Source organism: Gopherus flavomarginatus, chromosome 3 (genome assembly GCF_025201925.1).
Source record: "Gopherus flavomarginatus isolate rGopFla2 chromosome 3, rGopFla2.mat.asm, whole genome shotgun sequence".
Lineage (NCBI taxonomy): Eukaryota > Metazoa > Chordata > Testudines > Testudinidae > Gopherus > Gopherus flavomarginatus.
In genome coordinates this window covers 100,462,119-100,480,250 of record NC_066619.1, presented here as the reverse complement: position 1 = coordinate 100,480,250, position 18,132 = coordinate 100,462,119, and the positions used below count along the sequence as shown (strand labels likewise).

Sequence of the window (18,132 nt, the reverse complement as noted above, 5' to 3'; positions counted from 1 at the left end):
TTTTATGAGGAATTCTTAGTTTTGTGTGAGTTTGATATGAAATTTAGTGGTTTTAACTGGGTTTTGCTCAGAACATTTGAGGTTTATTTGTTCAGACCTGAAAGTCAAAGTTAAAATAGAATGTGCAAAGCCACACAAATTAAAAGCAAAGAAAAGGTTTGCTTGACTCTCTGTCGAACTAAAATCACCTTGTTTCACATAGCTCTATCAAATAGAAATCTTTTCCTGTACGTGCTCAAAGAGAGGGGATTGAAGCCAAACACTTGTTAAAAATAAAAATCCCAGTTGGAATTCATAGTCAAATATTTTGGGACTTTTGAACCAAAAGATCCCTTGTATTTACACAAAGGACCTGCTTATACAAGGTGCCCTTGATTCACAATGATGTCTATAAAGGATGCTCTATAGGAACCTCAGAGAATTAGGTCCGAATTTTGGCTTTCAGTGCAAGGCTTCCAAATAATTTTTGAGACTGCATATGTATATTACCTGTTACTTTGCTTACCTAAGAGATAAAAGCCTTTTTTACACCAGTAGCACTCGTACTTGTCACAGCTGTTGCAGTTTTCACTACATTCTGTACACTGGAGAGTACTCTCATCATTGTAGGTGTTCTCAGGGCAGTTCTTATAACAATGCTGCTTATACCTAGTGACAGAACATTCTTAGTAATTTTAATAAAACTGTGTGAGGTCATGGAGTTCATTTTTTGTAAGTGTGGTGAACATACATAATTCCTAAGCAGATGTAATACAATTACTCACAAACTAAATAGCTACCTAGTTCAACACTACTCTACAAGCCAGGTTTGTTAATATTATGGTTCTCAAATATACTTGTAAAGTTTGATTTAAAAAAATTAATGCACACAATTGTGTGTCTAATTTGTACATTTATTGCAATTGCTTGATAATAACTGGCCATCTGAACATGTGTAACACCATATTTGTACACACAGTCATGTATGTGTATACATAGACTCATAGATCCACAAATTTGAAAGCCAGAAGAGACAGTTGTGATCATCTAATCTGAATTCCTGCATAATAGAGGCCATAAGACTTTCTTGAATTAATTCCTGTTTTAAGTCCAATGAACTAGAGCGTGTCTTTTAGAAAAATGTCCAATCTTGATTTTAAAATGTCCAGTGATCTAGTACCCTTGGTAAGTTGTTTCAATGGTTAATTAACCTTATTGTTAAAAAGTGGCGCCTTATTTCTAATCTGAGTAAGTCTAGCTTCAACTTCCAGCCATTGGATCTTGTTATACCTTTGCTAGATTGAAGAGCCTTCTATTATTAAATTTCTGTTTCTTATGTAGGTACATATAGTCAGAGGTCAAATAAATTCTTAACCGTCTCTTTGGTAGAATAAGTCAATTGAGCTCCTTGAGTCTATCACTATAAGACATGTATTTTAATCTTTTAATCATTTTTGTGAGTCTTCTCTTAACCCTCTCCAATTTTTCAACCTCCTTCTTGAATTTTGATCACGAGAACTGGACACAGTATTTCAGCAGTGCCAAACACATAGGTAATATAACCTCCTTAATCCTACTCAATATTCCTCAATTAATACATGTAAAGATCACATTAGCCCTTTTAATGTCAGTGTTGCACTGAGAGCTAATATTCAGCTCCTTATCCACCATGGCCCCCCAAGTTTTTTTCAGAGTCACTTCTTCCCCAGATAGAGTCTCCCTTCCTGTAGGTATGGCACACATATTTTATTCCGAGATGTACGACCTTACATTTGGCCATATTGAAACACATATTGTTTGCGCCCAGTTTAACAAGTGATCCAGATCACTATGTATCAGTGACTTGTCCTCTTCATCATTTATCCCAATTTTTGTGTCACTTTCAAACTTTATCAGTGATGATTTTGTTTTCTTCCAGGTTATTGATAAAAATATTAAATAATGTAGGTTCAAGAACTAATCTTTTCTGAAGTCTCTCTAGAAATACATACTCGATGATTCCTTGTTTACAATTACATTTTGAGATCTATCAGCCAGTTTTTAATCTTAGATGTTACTTAATCTACAGCATGAATGTTGAAGATTGTAATATGTGTTTTCTAACTGCAATCATTAAATTAATTACAACTGCAAATACTTACCACTAGGCCCTGTAGATAGTGGATATCAGCTGTAGAATATATGGGGACTAATCTTGGAATTTGCCAACAGATAAATTTCCAGGATCAGGTACCGAAAGACAAAAGCTTCCTGAACACTGATATGAGGCTGGATACTTGCCATTTTCAGTAAAGTAAGGCTTTCCCTCAAGCAGGTAAATAGGTGGGCTATTGTTTGTTATGCCACTGGCTGCTCATCTCAATAGCTTCACAGTGTTAGAGTGCTGGATATGTTTATTGCCATCACTGAATATCAGATGTCAGGCATGAACCTGCTCCCTTTGGGGATTTTGCCATTGACTTAGGTAGGAGCATGAAAAGATGAAAACAACCTGTTTCTGCTTGGATATAAATTTTCTCAATGCTTATTATGGTCAGTGAGAGTTAAGGCCATGGTGTTAAGTATCTTCAAGTGAATAATGTTTTGCTTTAGTGTTTGAGGGGGTCTCCGCCACACCTATCTCCCCCCCTTTTTTAAAGTTCCTCCACAACCCCTCTTTGTTCAAGCAGCAACTATGAAGCTAACTGAAATGGCATAACCACCAGTACCTTTGGGAGCATTGTTTTTGGTTCAGAAAATGTAGTGACACTAAAAGAGTTGAACTTACATATAGTAATTGTGAATGCATGCTGTGCATATTCTCGGATCATCTGGAATTAAAGAACAAAATTATATAAATGATACTCCAGTTTGAAACATAAAATGCTATACATGGCAAAATTTAGAAATAAACTATTTTCTGATATTGCAGTTATTAGAGATGGGCCTGAACTGGAATCTCAGATCTGAATCCCCTTCAGTTTTGAAGTAATTTCTTCCCAAAACCAGATTCTGGCCTAAATTTTGAAGTGACCAGTGATTCTGGGCGCCCAAATTAAAACACCTTAAAGGGGTTAGCTTTTCATAAAGCGCTGAGCACCCATCTTCTGAAAATCAGGACCATTCAAGGGGTCTTAAATTGGGCACCAAAAAATTTAGAGACTCATAATCACTAGTCACTGTTCAAAATGTGGTTTCGGCCTAATTCTAGTTACTATATAGGGAAATTCTCAGTATAACATTTTAAAAAGCAATCTTTGTACACTGCTAGTTTCCAGATGCTTACATCCCTGTGAAGGTGGATGTGCTGATAGCAAATACCTTGTCAAGAGGCTATACCCATCTTTGGGAAAAGCTAAGTTTAGATTGTTTCATTTGGGAGGTGATTGGGTTTGACTCCTATATGGAGGCCTCCAGAGTAAGTTCTGCTGACAGCTTTTCAAATTGCTAAAGCCAGAAGAAGAATGTATCATATTCATGGAGGTCAAAGCAAAACTTACAAATGTTTTGTCTCTCCTTTGAAATGATTGGCAAACAGAGTTATGTATTTTTGCCATTTCTCTCTGATACCATAATTTGCTACACACCCTCAATGCTTGTTTACTCCAGTGGGAGGGAAAGTTACTCAGCAACTCAGAGGAATAGGCCCAATAATTTTATACATGACAAAAAAATGGATATAGAAAGGGGCAATGTTGATCCTTATTGCTATGGAAGGTTCAGAGAACTTCGTTTCCGTTCACATCTGTCAGTAGATACATATGTAACACTTATGTGTCCCCTACTTGTGCAACTGTATAGCAGGGAACAACAAGCTGTCAGAGGGACTCCTACAGCAGGCTCTTGAGCTATTATCTATCAGCTGTAAAAAAGAAAATGATTACAGGGAATGCACGTCTGGAACTTTAGCTAGTGATGACGACCCCTCTGAAAACACACTAATCATTGAATTGTTAATTTCTTTTGTCATTTGGAGGAAATTATAGGGTTATACTGTAAAGGGTAAAGTCATACTCATCTCAGTTCTTTCACTTTTTTCTAGTTAAAACCATTGGAGAACCCAATCGAATATTCAGATTTGCAGCCTTTGTTAAACCAGCGTGACCTGAGTACAGTTGTCTATTGATTTGGTCACTCCATTAAATCATTTGTCAGAACTTGCTACAACATTATTTGTTCCCTGAAAAGTATGTCAATTAAAATGGATACTTTACTGTCCTATACTTGGCAGCTAAAGTGTCTGAGTTAAAATTGTTAATATCCAATTGACCTTGGATAAGAAAAAAATCCAAAGATTATAATTTTGTCTGATGGCAGGCAAAAATAAAACATGGCTCACACATAATCCTATAATATTGAATTTGCCATTCAATACAGATCCTACCTTATATTTTCCAAGTTGTTTGAAACCATCTTTGAGAGAGACTCTATTCTGGAAGAACGTATTGAATTAAATTCTTCTCAAACGTGGCTCCCTGAAAACTTGCCAGACTAATACCAAGCTCAATTCCTGGCTAAAACAAACATGAAAGGATGCTGGAATGGCTGTCCATGTGTTCGCATCATATTCAGTAAGAGCTCAGTCTCCATGTGGGTAGCTATAAAAGGACTGGGCAAGCACACCAGTAGAGGTCTCTGGTGTCAGGAATCCTTTTTGGCATGTGACTACTCATGATTGATCTGCATATTATCCTGGTATTATCAGTGTTATTTCCAACTCTACTGGTCCTCCCTCTGCTTCTTTTGAAGCCAAATGCAAAGCACCCGTTGATTACAGTGGGCATAGGATTTTACTCCTTAAAAATCTATGGCCAAATTGTGCCCTCAGTTACGTGTGCACAACTCCAATTGACTTCATTTGCTTTGTGATCTTGTTACAGAGATATGAGCTAATATATATCACCTGGAGTTCATGGAGAAAGTCATTTGGTTTCTCTTCCACTTTGTAACAAATTGACACCTCCCCACACTTTCTCCAGGACAATAAAGCTGGAGTGGAGATAATATGTGGTGTAAAAATAGTTCATGTTTTGATATAAGAAAGGTACATTCAAAGATTAAAGGTACATTCAAAGATTACATTCAAAGACTGTTGGTCAAAAGTCAAAGACTAATTTCAGTTGGAATTCTCTAGTTTGGGAAATTGTTTGCTGCGTTTTCTATTCCCGAAGGGAAGTATTGACATTCATGTTACAAGCATAATGGCGTTATGCTGCAGGAGTATTTATGGTTGAACAGATAAAGTAAAACTGAAAGAGATTTGTAATATTACCATAGAGGCTTAAATAGATGTTTACTATATAAGTTCATGCATATTAAAAATAAATTCCAAAGGTGTTTTGGAAATCCTGGTGATGTTTCATTATGTCTGTTCACAGTATTTAGCCAGGGTCTGATTCTGGAAACATTACTTACATTACTGGCCTTCTGTACTGAATTTCTCCCATTGAGTATAATTTACTCACACAAGTAGTTCCATCAAATTAGAACCAGATCCTGAAATGACTCAAGCATACACTTAACTTTATATACTGTGAGTATAATTTCATGTACTCTTTGTTTTAGCTTTCCGTTTGTTTATTAACTATCACCTTTCTAATTAAATTGCTTGGAGGAAAAATTAATTGACTTAGCCTTGAGCCTGCAATGTGCTAAGTACACCCAGCTCCTCTTGCAGTCAGGAGGAGATGGAGGTATTCTGCGCCTGGCATTATCAAGCCCTTGCTCTCCTTTTTAAATTTAATTAAAGGTAATGACTAGAAATGATTTGATATTACACTACGGTCTTCCTTTAAGGATCAAGATTTTGTAATTGCTTAATTTCAAGTTATTGCTAATTGTATTGCCTTTTACGTTTCTCTGAACAATAACATGAAATAATATAAAAAAGTATTTTATGTTTTAATGTGTCACCGATGAGTATAATTATATTTTATCACTACAACTTTTTTTACTTGCACTTTATTGGCTCTCAGTTAAAGCAACTGAAACATACACTGCTATCATAATGGGAATGTTGACTAGAGATTGGCTCAAACCAAAACCCCAGCACCAAGGCAGTCCCCAAACTTTGGGAAATATCAGACCCAAGCTCTGTTGCTTGGGTCTTCTCCGGTTGTGTGAAAGATGTGTTTTTCTTTTCCTTCCATTTTTGTCCCAGTTTTCATTTTTCACCTTTCTCTTCCTTTTTCTCTTGACACCATTACACCTTTCTTTGGGCGGCCTGAACGTCTGAGAGCCAGCCAGGTGAGAAAGTACATCACTGTATAACAGCAAGAGAGAAGGCCAGATTCTGCTCTCAATTACGGTGCTGTAACACAGGAATAACTTAAATTTTGATTACTGTGGCTTTATTTACAAAAGAAAAAGAAAAAGAAAAAGACATGGTCTTTTCCCCAAAGATTATACAGTCTAATTTGACTCATGATGTAAGGAAAGGTTGTAATGAACAAAAGAGGAGATAGGGTATAAGAAGTCAAAGATTATGTGATTACTCAGTGTGTTCCATGTAATGGTTCCATAGCTTGAGAGAGCAGTGGGTCTCAGGAGTGAGTGATAATAAATTCATTTTCTTCAACACCAGGGGAGATCTGGATTTTTAGGAGGCATTTAAAATGAGAAGAGGTTGAGTGGGAGGAAGTACTATCAAGTGGAACAGGTCAGTTGATGTAATGGATTTAATTTATACTAGCTTGTAAAATAACAATCTGGTCCAAAATGTGCCAACCCCTGATGTGATAGGTTATACATGAAGATAAGAATGGCCCTACTATGTCAGACCAATGGTCCATCTAGCCCAGAATCTTGTCTTCCTAAGTGTTGTCTTACATATCACAGTTAGTAGTTTCACAGTTTCATAAACCAAAACTGCATATAACTGTTATACACCAAAACTGCAATGGGATAGCTGTATATCTAGTCGTCTGCAGTCAAGTGCTTCTGCTAGCAGTCAGGGGATGAATCCCACACATAAGAACTTTCTGATCTCTGGTTTACAGAGAGGAATTAATGGCTCAGTCTTACTCCTGTTGATGTTAATGGCAAGAATCCATCAATAGGAGGAGGAGCAGGCCCCTAAGTGAGAGGTTAAGCAGAGAGTGTACACCATCAATACAATTGTGGTAGCAGTATTTAGTCAGGGGTCATTGAAATAAACCAGCTGAAAATCAGATCATTCAGCATGAAGGGTTTGTCTGGAGGTTATCAGTCATAAAAATAGAATAAAAAGGAAAATGTCTAACTTGGGTGAGAGTATAAACTATAGTGTGTTTTTGGTATTTCAGAAACATAATGAGATGAATCTGAGCAGTTTGATAGGTGCATTATTTTTAAAGTAAGTTTCACATTTATTGAGACGTTAGGGCTATCATTCATGTTTGAGAAAAAACTGTATTGTACAGAAATACATATCTCACTGGGCTAACACCTGATACTTTTACTAATGTTGAATAGTACATTACTCCACAAGTGATTCCACAGAAGTCAATAGGACTAGTGGTGGAGTAAGGCACTACTTAGTGTGAGTATGGGTATCAGAGAGCAACACTACAGTCCTAATCTTGTACCTCAGAAGTCCATCGGAGTTTTGCCATTGACTTGAATGGCAGCTGAATCAGTCTGTCCCCTGCTATCAAAAATGTGTAGCCAGGGCAAGGCTTATATAATAAACATTTAACTTCCCTTTCATATGCAGATAGTCCCAGAAGATTTGCATTTGCTTCAGTCAGTAAGAGGTTCTATAAATGCTCTTCCTTATGTAAAGGCACAAACCCAAAGCTTACACCTGTTTGTAACTGTTTAAAAAAGTAGATGCTTGTGATTAATAGTTGAGGTGAAGTTGCTGAGAGGTTCATTGTTAAATTTTACATACATTTTAGTTCTTTGATAAACATCAAATAAATAGCAGAACACACCAGCAACAGATCAGCCACAAACTCTTATTTATTGTTTATTTCTACAGAGAATTCTGACTTGAAGTGGCTGCTGACATCATAATTTTAGACTGTTAAAGTGGAGCATTTGTACCTTGCAAAGCCAAGCAGATTTCTAACATATAACATAATGACTGCCATTCCACTCCCAGACTAATTCTATGGTTAAATGGTTTAACGAGATCCTAAAGATCAGGCTTCAAACCTCCAATAATGAGAAGGCAAAATTCTGCTCTCAGTCACACTGTGAATCTGGATTAGCTCAATGAAATTGATGGAATCTTACCCATGGAAATGAAAGCAGAATTTGGGTCAGATTTTGCCAAAACCCAATACTCCCAGGAGTCAAAGTTGAACTGCTTTGTGAATAGTAACAAATGATTTCAGCTCTGCAGATGCCAAGCTGGAAATAGTAAAGGAGCGGTGCTGAAGTTCTAAAACTGCTGAAATTCTAGGTCATATTCATCCCTTGAATAAATCCATTGACTTAATGGGCTTTTCTCAAGCATGAATTGACCCAGTAACGTTATTTCACAAAGAAAGAAAATGCTACAAAAAAAGAGCCTTTCATTTACTGATTCTTATTAGATATGTTTAATATTATAAGCACCCAAGGAAAGTCTTCATGTGAAGATACTGTTGGAAAGACAATGTCCTTTAATCTCATGTTCTGCCTAAACCAAAATGTCACCGCTGAAAATAAAAATAATAATAAAAAAAAACGGTTCCAAATTTACTGGGTATTATTTTTAGACAGATTGCAATTCCCACTTAAGAAGCCAGTGCAAACAAGACCTATTATCTGCAAAGCTAAAACCCATCCTGTGAGATTAACCTCTGGAGGAAGATTTACTCTAAGATAAAAGAGGATCTTTATAGTAAAGTTCTCTGTATTTTGGAAGTCTATGCCTATTCATCATCAGAGATATCTTTAAGAAATGACGTTTTCCTTTGTGTTTCTCAGGTTGCTATGGGAACTAGATCACTTTCTATTCATTAATCAAGGACGCAACAGCCAGAGTCCCAATTTGTACCTGTACGCTTGAATCTTTGTTCACAGTGTCACCCTTTAGACATCTCGTGGGTTCTTTAAATCTTCTCCAAAAACATTCTCTCTCACTCTAGCTCCATTATATTCCATTTTCTCCAACTCATTCTGTGTAATGGCTTTGCAGAGTATTTTGAAAGTTATTCAGTCTTCCTTCTCTGTTTGTTAGCTCCCTTGCAGTCAAGATTGATTTGGATGACCTTTGACAGCTACTCAGATTTATACTGGTGTAAATGAGGCATATTTGGTCCAAAATGCTTATTCCTGAATTCGTTCTTCCAGGAATACTGCCACTCAGAATGTTTCAGTATTTATTCTTATAAAGAATGCTTGAACGAGAACAATGTAGTTGCTCATCTGACTCTTTTTCTTTGGCTTGATAATCACTCCAATTAGTAAATACTGCTACTTATCCTTCATACGATAGCTGTGGAAGAGGTTTATGGAAGTGAAGGGAAGTAACTTAGCAGAGGGGCTGCTGGATTGGTGAATATGTGGCTCCACTGGCCATTCTCCCATGGAGTGCACTGGCTGGTTGAAAAAAAAGTATGTATCATATGTGCTATATTTTCATACATAGCATATAACTAAAACTACAAATATCTTCCAGCTCTGGAAGCATCTTTACTTTAACCAATTTCAGAAACTCTATAAACAGTGAAATAAAATGAGCCAGATTCTGCAGTTCCACCAGAGTAGGTCTGTTGACCTTAAAGGAGATGTAGCACAGTCACTTTCTAAAGAGCTATGGTAGATCTCTGAAGAAAGTTTAAAATTCATTGCTTTTAAAAGAACCTGGAGAAACTGAGACACCGAAGCAAGCTCTGAGTCTGGGAGTAGATGGTACATGCTCTCTCATCAAAGAATCAAATGTGATCAAGTTACAAGAATAACAAAAGGAATACAAGGAACAGTTGTGAAGCCTTGGTTTGTGACAGTTTTAGGATTATTACAAACAAACCAAAACACTCTCCCAATGTTTATTGCTCCACTGACTTTCTGGTTTAATGGCTAGTTTAGTCAAAGTAACAGAATTCAGAGATCAAGGACTTCAGTGCATACTGTCCATCACTGACCTTCAAGCAATGGGATATGCAATATACCTGATGCACTGGGATTGATTTCCTCTGTGATTTTGGGGTGCCTCTCAGATTTAATTTCTTGTTGCAGGCTAGTGTGCATTTCTAGATTTGTTCATCTCTAAGTGTGCCAGGATTTGCATTAACCTTATTTACAATTGCAAGAGATATCAAGAGGAAGCTTGAGGTCTGGATCTGTATTGTATTGTGCATTGGACCCACATGTGGGTGGCCAGGTCAGCAGATGGATCACAACTGAGCTTCAAGACTAAAGTCAGTTACCTTTGATAGTTTGGTAGACAGGGCAGGTGCAAGGTCCAGCACACGCCTCAGTTGCACTAATTGATGTCTCAGCTATTGTCACCTGATGTCCTTATTATTCACCTTGGAGATATTCACCTTGGTGAAAATGATTTGGGGAATTGCACTGGATCAGATTTAAGGATTATGACACACAGAGATGCAGAGCTGATTTATCCAGTTATTGCCTCACACTTGATTGGTTTGGTCAGAGGTGCTTGCAAGATGAGTGTGGTGCAGAGGGGCATTGAGCCAGCCCACATTGACAGAACATGAAAAAAATGTGAACAATGAGGTAGCCAGGATAATTTTGGGAATTGAAGGGTGGGGCATGGTGATAGCTGATAAAATGGGCCTGAGTTCTTTAGGGAGGACAGAGTGCATCTGTCAGATGCTGAGGGGAGGAGCAACATTTGACTCTTTGATCTTAGGGACAGAGTCATGCAGGAGATGAGTATTAGGCACACGAGGTGTGTGATGCTACTTGTTGGTGTTCTCAGTGACTGGTGTCCAGTGCAGGTGAAGGCTAAACGGGACAGCTCCCTGAGGTAAATGACACCTCGGATTGCACAGTTGGACCTTGTGCTCATGTGGGGGGAGGAGCTTGAAATCTTTGCAGACTGAGGCTCCCTCCACCCTGTCTTGTGGCCTCTTTCACTTCACCCTTCTGCCTTTCTGCCCTTCTCTCTCCCAAACAACCCTCCACTTGATCTTTTGAAAGGCAAAAATTGCAGGCTCCATAGCTACAGGTGAAATGTTTTATGAATAGCCCAACTCCAGCCTGAATCACAGCCTGAAAGAGTGGCTTGCTATCTGTGCCTGTTTGCCAAAGCAGAGAGATCTTTTAATACCTTCTCCTCTCTTCTAAAATCTGCCTCTGTGACACAGCTGCATTTCTAATGTAATAACACGTATATTCTTGTCAGCAGCTCATGGATCATGCTCAAGCGATTTCTCTAATGTCATATTTGACGCTATTGTCTACATCTGACATCTTGTTTCCTTCATTTCTGGCTTCAGGAGAGATTTAGGATGAATTGTAAGATCCACATTGCTAGGGCCAGGGAACTTGAGACACACAATTAGGTGCCTCAGGTTCTGTGTTTTAGGGCCTTCTTAGCTAGCATCCACAGAGGCAGGCTTATTAGCTAGATAATATTCTTAGCATTAAAATCAGCAAACATGTCTGTTATACCACTGCCATCATGCAGCAGCAACTGTTCTCATGTAAGACCCACTTGCAGTAACAAAGATTGAATCACAGAAATTGGAAATGCCACAATACACATTTTCACCAGTCCTAAAATTCATTTATGTGTTTGGTGCCATAATAATAAGCATTGTTGTGTGAGCTGCCACCATTCAGTGTAGTGAAGCAGAGAACAAGAGGATTCATGTTTGCCAGCCAGGAATCAGCAGAGATGATGATGGCAAAAAAGAGGAGTCTTTAACTCCCTCATCTTATTCCAGTGTTGGTTACAGGACCAACCCCCCTTGGTGGGAAGATCAGGATTCAGTATGAATGTAGGCTTCCTACAGCAGTGAGGCTGCAGTAGTTACCATAAGACATGGTCTGGTGAAAGAGCCCTTCTCCACTGCACCTGCAGAATTCTCTAGCACCCAGCTTGGTTAGTTACTAGTGTTGTGCACTAGGATAAGAATTAGGGTCTGCTTTCTAGGTGTCAGTAAAAATGGCTATTTAAAAATATGGATTTCACAATACATTGCATGATACCTAGTATTTGTAGCTCTGACTCACACCAGTGCACCCTAAATACATAATTAGTAATGTCTATTTTTTGAGCATTTTCCTATAAATGGTCTGACTGGTCTGTAACAATGTATTTTGCCTTATCACTGCTGTATTTGTTTTAATAACATCAATACTTTTCATCTCAAAATGGCTTATTATCATTAATTATGTTTCAGAATACCTTTGTGAGAGAAATAAGTGTCAATACATCCTTCGACATGTGGAGACTAAGGCAGAGAGAGGTTAAGTGACTTATCTATTCCTAAAACTAGACTGCTTCTTCTCCTTATCCCAACACTGGGGATTGGGTCATGTGCAAGCATCTGCCATCTTCATCTGTCTGAGGAGGCATCAAGTTCCATCTGCTTACCACCTTTTTTTGGCTAATCCATTCATCGCTTCCTTGGCTTTCCTCAAGATCTTTCCTACCCTCTCCTGCCGTGTTACCTTCACTGGGTCCTAAAACTAAACTACTGAAGTACAATAGCTAACAGAAACTGAGCGTAAAGTTTGATCCTGAAATATTACATTTATCTTTGTTGATCACTTGTCATCAACTTTTACTAAGAGATTGCTGATATAGGTCAGTCAAGACATAAATAATTAGCTACAGCAGACCCAAGCTGTGGCAAGCAAGAATTCTTCTGCCCGCAGACTACTAGCAACACACTCAGTTCAATTATCTTAATTAATCTGACCCTACAGAGTATATTTGAAGTTACATGCATTACCAAAGAATCACAGTTTATAAAAAGAAAAAAATCAGTTAAACCTTTGTGATTTGCTGCAGGTAATAAATCCATCAATCAACAAGCTTATTGCAGTGTGTTTGTGATGTATCTCGCTTTCTTATTTCATTCATCCTATAAGTCATCCTGCAGTCAGTGAAAGCTGTGGTTCACTCACAACCCAGGGTGACAGCAGGATAATAATAGTTAGTTCTTAGATAGTGCTGGTCATCCATAGATCTCAAAACACTAAACAAAGGGTGCGTATCATTACTCATTTCACAGAAGAGTCTGAATCTTTTTGTATATCTAAATAAAATGTATCTATCTACATATTAAGAATCATATCTTTTTAGGGAAGAAAATGACATAACTTTAATTCTAGTTGGGCTATTACACTATTTTCTAGAAAGATTTGTTTATCCCCAGAAACTCCTAGTGCACTGCTGATTGAGAGTGTCCCAATTACCATTATGCCCTGATCCGAGACAAAATTCCTTAGTGTTGTCAGAGGGGAGATATGTCTGAGACAAGCAAAGACTGCAGGATCAGGCTTCAGAAAGAAAACGTTACATCTGGCATTTTTGGATGAATACAAATGCATCAAATTCAGTATTTTCCCAGCAGACATAACATTTCACTATTTTGTGTCTTTTGTGGCACTAGGATGTTTTTACAGCCTTTGTCATCAGAAACCACTTTTGCCTGGGCAGAGAAGCATAGCCCAGCTGTTTGCTCTCAGAGATATGTAATCTATCCATTTCTGATCAGCTATGAGAACGCTCTTCCTTCGTTTGTCTTAGCTGCAAACTAAGCTAATGATGCAGTCAAAATCTAACCAATTAATAACAGCAAAAAAATAAAAAAAATAAAAAATATACAAACAGCCCTCCCAGAAGCTCTCTCCAGTTCATATTAAATCTAGAACTTAACAATAATGTTCTACTGTAGGGACGCATGATGACTTTTGAAATCTGTTCAGGATCTTGCTTTCTGCCTGCTTTTGTGCTTCAGTTTAAAATCCAGTGGCAGCATTTTAAAATAACCATATCCGCTGTTCTATCAGTGCATCTGTCTTAGCCAAAAATCACAAAGATTTTCTAGAGTTTCAACCAAATTTTCTGCACCCTGAAAACTTCTGACCTTTTGTTTGTGCTAAAAATTGATCCTTATTTTGCCTGACTCTTGCCAACTGTCTCAAGCTTTGAGTGGAGCTTTTGGAAACCCAGTTTAAATCAGAACTTCAAAGATAAGGGTCAGAAGGGAATTGAGAAGCAAACCTCATGATGAGTTTATATTTAGGAGATAAATGACATTAGAATAGGATGTCCCATTTGCCAACTACTTTAGCCCCTTTTCCTGTTTCCCAGTTGTCCATGAACAGGAAGATTTGCATAGCAGCAGATTCTCCACCCTCTCTCCTCTTCTAGCCAACCTTACAGCAAGTAGGGAGTTTGGGGAGGGGTAGGACTGCAAGCTTACGAAAGGTCCACACAGTCATATTGAATCCTTCCCTCCTGCCTCCATTTTTACAGTGGTTCTCAAACTGTGGGTTGAGACCCCAAAGTGGGTCAAGACTCCGTTTTAATGGGGTCGCGGCTAGCATTAGTCTCACTGTGGTCTGGGACTGAAGATGAAGCCCGAGCCCTGCCAGCCTGGGCTGATGCCGAAGTCCAAGGGCCTCAGCCCGGGGCAGGGCTCAAACTCCAGCCCATGTCCACCGAGGGTTATGTAGTAATTTTTGTTGGCACAAGGGGGTCACGGTGCAATGAAGTTTGAGAACCACATTCCATTGCCAAAGGAACATCCACAGTCATGAAAGAAGGTGTTGAACTTGATAGTATTTATACTGAGTAACTGGTCACCTAAGTCAAATGCTATTATGTTTGCTCATTTATTGAATGAACAATTAAGAACTGCAGGGCTTGAATAAGTCACTTGTGGTGAAAACATCTGTATGAATACAAATTTGTATGGGTATTTATTTGTTCACAAAAAAGTAAAAATATCATGATCACATGCATGCATGCTTGAAAACAGTAAATCAAAGCGACTGTGAATACTGCGGGTGAGAGTGCATTCATGAATTTTCTTTTAATAAATGTTTGCAGATACCTCTTTCAGTATTCACTTTGCTTTAGATGGCTCCATTCAATTTACTGCTGTAGCTAGTGTTACAAAGCAAGAATTTTAACTAGGGGTTTGGCCAAACCAAAGTGCCAGATATGAACAACCCCGAACTGTGGAAACTTGTTGACATCTGGATCTAGAGTTTGTGATTCAGGCCCATCTCTAATTTTAACACATTTGGATACAGACTGTTGAAAGACACTAGGGCAAATTCCTCTCTTATTTATACCACTATAAATTCAGAATAACTCTGTTGATTGCAGTAGAGTTACTGCAATTTATAACAAGATAATTAGAGTAAAATTTGGACTCATGTACTTTCCTTTCCTTTAACTTTTTGGAAATCGGTTGACAGCAAAAAGTTCCTTTCTGTGATGTGAATTTCCTCATCATGTATAATTAATCCCCACTTGGACACTATTTTGTCTTCCTGTTGGGTCACCCCGTTCTCCTTTAGTCCCCGGGTTATAGATTCGTCTGTTGTACTCCTGTCAACATAGCCATGATGAAGTCATGTTTCTTAACACAAATGTATTAAAGCCAGCTAAATTAAACTAACTGCAACATCTTTTCAACATTTAAGTCTCCAAAAGAAATGCCCAAGGGCCAAAAATAGTGGTGAGTTGTCTGTCTCCATTTGAATTAATATAAGGCAGATTAGAATTAATTGTTCTGGACTGAGTAGATGGTATTTATTTGAGGATGTCAAACATTCTGACAGAACCACATTGTGAATAGGAGACGCATTTCTTTATCCTCATGAAAAAATACTAGTATTAATCAATTTTTGAGACACTGAAGCTCAGCAGAAGTAAATTGCCCTGTAATGGAGTCTGACTTTACAGAGTTTCTTCAAAGAAGAGAAATAGTCTAGTGGTCTGTGCTCAGGCCTAGAATGTCTGAGGTCTATTTCTGGTTCTGACATAAACTCTTTCTGTAGCTTTGGAAAATTCAAAAAACCTCTTAGTGGGGGTACAAATACTTAAATATCTCAGAAGAGTGTCATGAAGATGAATAAGGTAAACATCATTCTCAATGTATAATGCATGCTGTAGCTAAAATATAGCTCTGTGTTCAAGAATCACACCATCTGAAATGCAGCTTGCTCTGGGACAGAATGAGCAGTGCTCATTAACCCCACACAAGGATTTAGGATCAGAGATGAAAAGGAATAATATATCCCCAACTGAAACTGCCAGGGAAATGGCACATAAAAACAACACATACCCAGCTGACACCTCCGGCATCCATCTGCACATGGCACGCAATCTTCAGAGTTAGGGTCCTCCACTTCACCTGCGCATTGAAGATTCCAAGTTTAGAGTTAATTCTAGCAAAATGAAGGGTCAATATTTAAAGCATTCAGCAGGGATACTGAAAATAAATGTATCAATCTGGCCAAACCCTAAGGGTATTATTCATTTTAACTCAGTGTGATTCTTCTCCCACTTACACTTGTGTAACTCGATTCACCTGAAGGGACTGACTCCCAATTTACATGGATACATGTGAGAGGGGAACCAGAACTTGAATTAAGGCCCTTAGGATTTGGTCTTTTTGTGTATCAGAAAACAAGGGCCAGATTTTCAACTGAGAATCTGGCCCGGGGTATTATTCCTACTGGCGGGTGCTTACCTTCTCTACACTCGTGTTTCAGACACCTGTTATGAGCGAGGTAATATCCCTTGAAACATCTATTGCACTGGGTGGAATCGAGGCATATTTCACACTGCTCTAAGCAAGACTGACAGGCGCTGTTCTCCTCTGAATGGTAGTAGCCTTGTGGACAGCTCTCTCTGCACTCTCCCATGTACAGGAAACGTTTTTTCCCTCTCTTGTCTGTGCAGCAAAAACACAGTGGGGGAAATAGATCAGCAGTAAAAGAGATATCATTTAGCTAAGGCAGAAAAAGTAGTGTTAACATTGAACACCAGAGCTTCAGCTGATGGTCAGTTAGTGAGGCTCAGTTGAAGTCAAAGAAATTATTTCACCAGTTTACACCAACTGAGGATCTGTACCCAACACTTTCCATAGTGTTGGGAAATTATGGCACTAAAAATTTCATAACAGTTATTTCAAGTGTACAAAACTTTAAACACACCCACAATCCTCAAATATGGACAGAGATGCTTCCATGATTGGGACTCTCACCCTGAATTCTCCTTAACACATTTGGGTGTGACAGAAGAGGCCTCTCCCTGAACTTGGATATCTTTCACTTAGACTTTGGGGAAGCTTGAGTCTTCACTGGAATCTTCATCCTGATTACTCTGAATCTTGAAAGTTTGGATTTTGGATTGAATTTAGAAGTGTAAGCTTGTCTATTTTATACTGAAGCACCAGTGATCTCTAGTGTTTCAAGGTAAAAACTGGCAGGTCCACTAGATGAAATTCCCCTCCCATGTCTACTCCACAGAGTCATTTCAGTAGTGAAACCTCTTCCCTCAGGCTACCCCACCTTCTGCCTGAAACAATGTAGCAGGTATAACTCAGGGCGCTTGCGTTGCAGCGTAGGGAGCTCTTTACAAGTCACCTTACAATACTATTATTACTGTGCTAACTGTATTACGTTGCATCAATATTTTCCCCATGACAATTTTTGAAGCTGCAGTTAGAACCTAAATATTATTAATGAGTAGTTGCTCTGCTATCAAAAGAGCTATTCATACTCTTTTATTTTTACTTTTTGAGTGTGAATTTTGGTTATTCATGAAAGTTGCAGAATGGATTCTAGTCTACTCAGGTTCTGATACTGTGACTGTTACCATGGTATCTGCCTCTCTGGGTGCCCATAGAGGTGGAAGTTCTGTATTGCTGCCAGAATAGGGGCAGAATGGGCAGCAGCAGTGCAAGCTTTTCCCCACGCTGTTGAAATCCTGACAAGAAGATACTGCTTATAGGGGTAAAAGTGTGGCTTAGCCTCTGTGTCCATTTGGTCTCAGCCTCTGGAATGAGATTGCCAAGGTGGGTACCAATTAGTACATATTGTAATAGTGTTTTCTGTGATGTAGACTTCTATGAATTGAGAACTGGACTGAGACCATCAATTCATGTATTTCACATTTGAGTTGTCAGTGTCAGTCAGATGCGAAAGATTTTGGGTCACTACCAACCTGGTCTGAATTTGAACTGGCTTCTTAGAAGTGAAAGGCTCCATATTCCCTTATCAATACTCTGAGTCAGTTCATCAATAACAAACTTTAAC

At 38.4% G+C, this 18,132-nt stretch overlaps 1 protein-coding gene across 3 annotated transcripts in view; it reads right to left on the bottom strand.

Annotated features, from left to right (window-relative positions):
- Positions 1-18,132, bottom strand: part of PCSK5 (proprotein convertase subtilisin/kexin type 5) — a 300,518-nt gene that overhangs the window by 27,458 nt on the left and 254,928 nt on the right. For all 3 annotated transcript variants that reach the window (XM_050944093.1, XM_050944095.1, XM_050944094.1), the window contains 4 exons: positions 16,563-16,766; positions 16,155-16,223; positions 2,747-2,789; positions 506-648 (listed from right to left, as the gene is read on the bottom strand). In XM_050944093.1, coding sequence (XP_050800050.1) covers positions 506-648; positions 2,747-2,789; positions 16,155-16,223; positions 16,563-16,766 — 459 coding nt within the window. The remainder of the gene's footprint in view (positions 1-505; positions 649-2,746; positions 2,790-16,154; positions 16,224-16,562; positions 16,767-18,132) is intronic.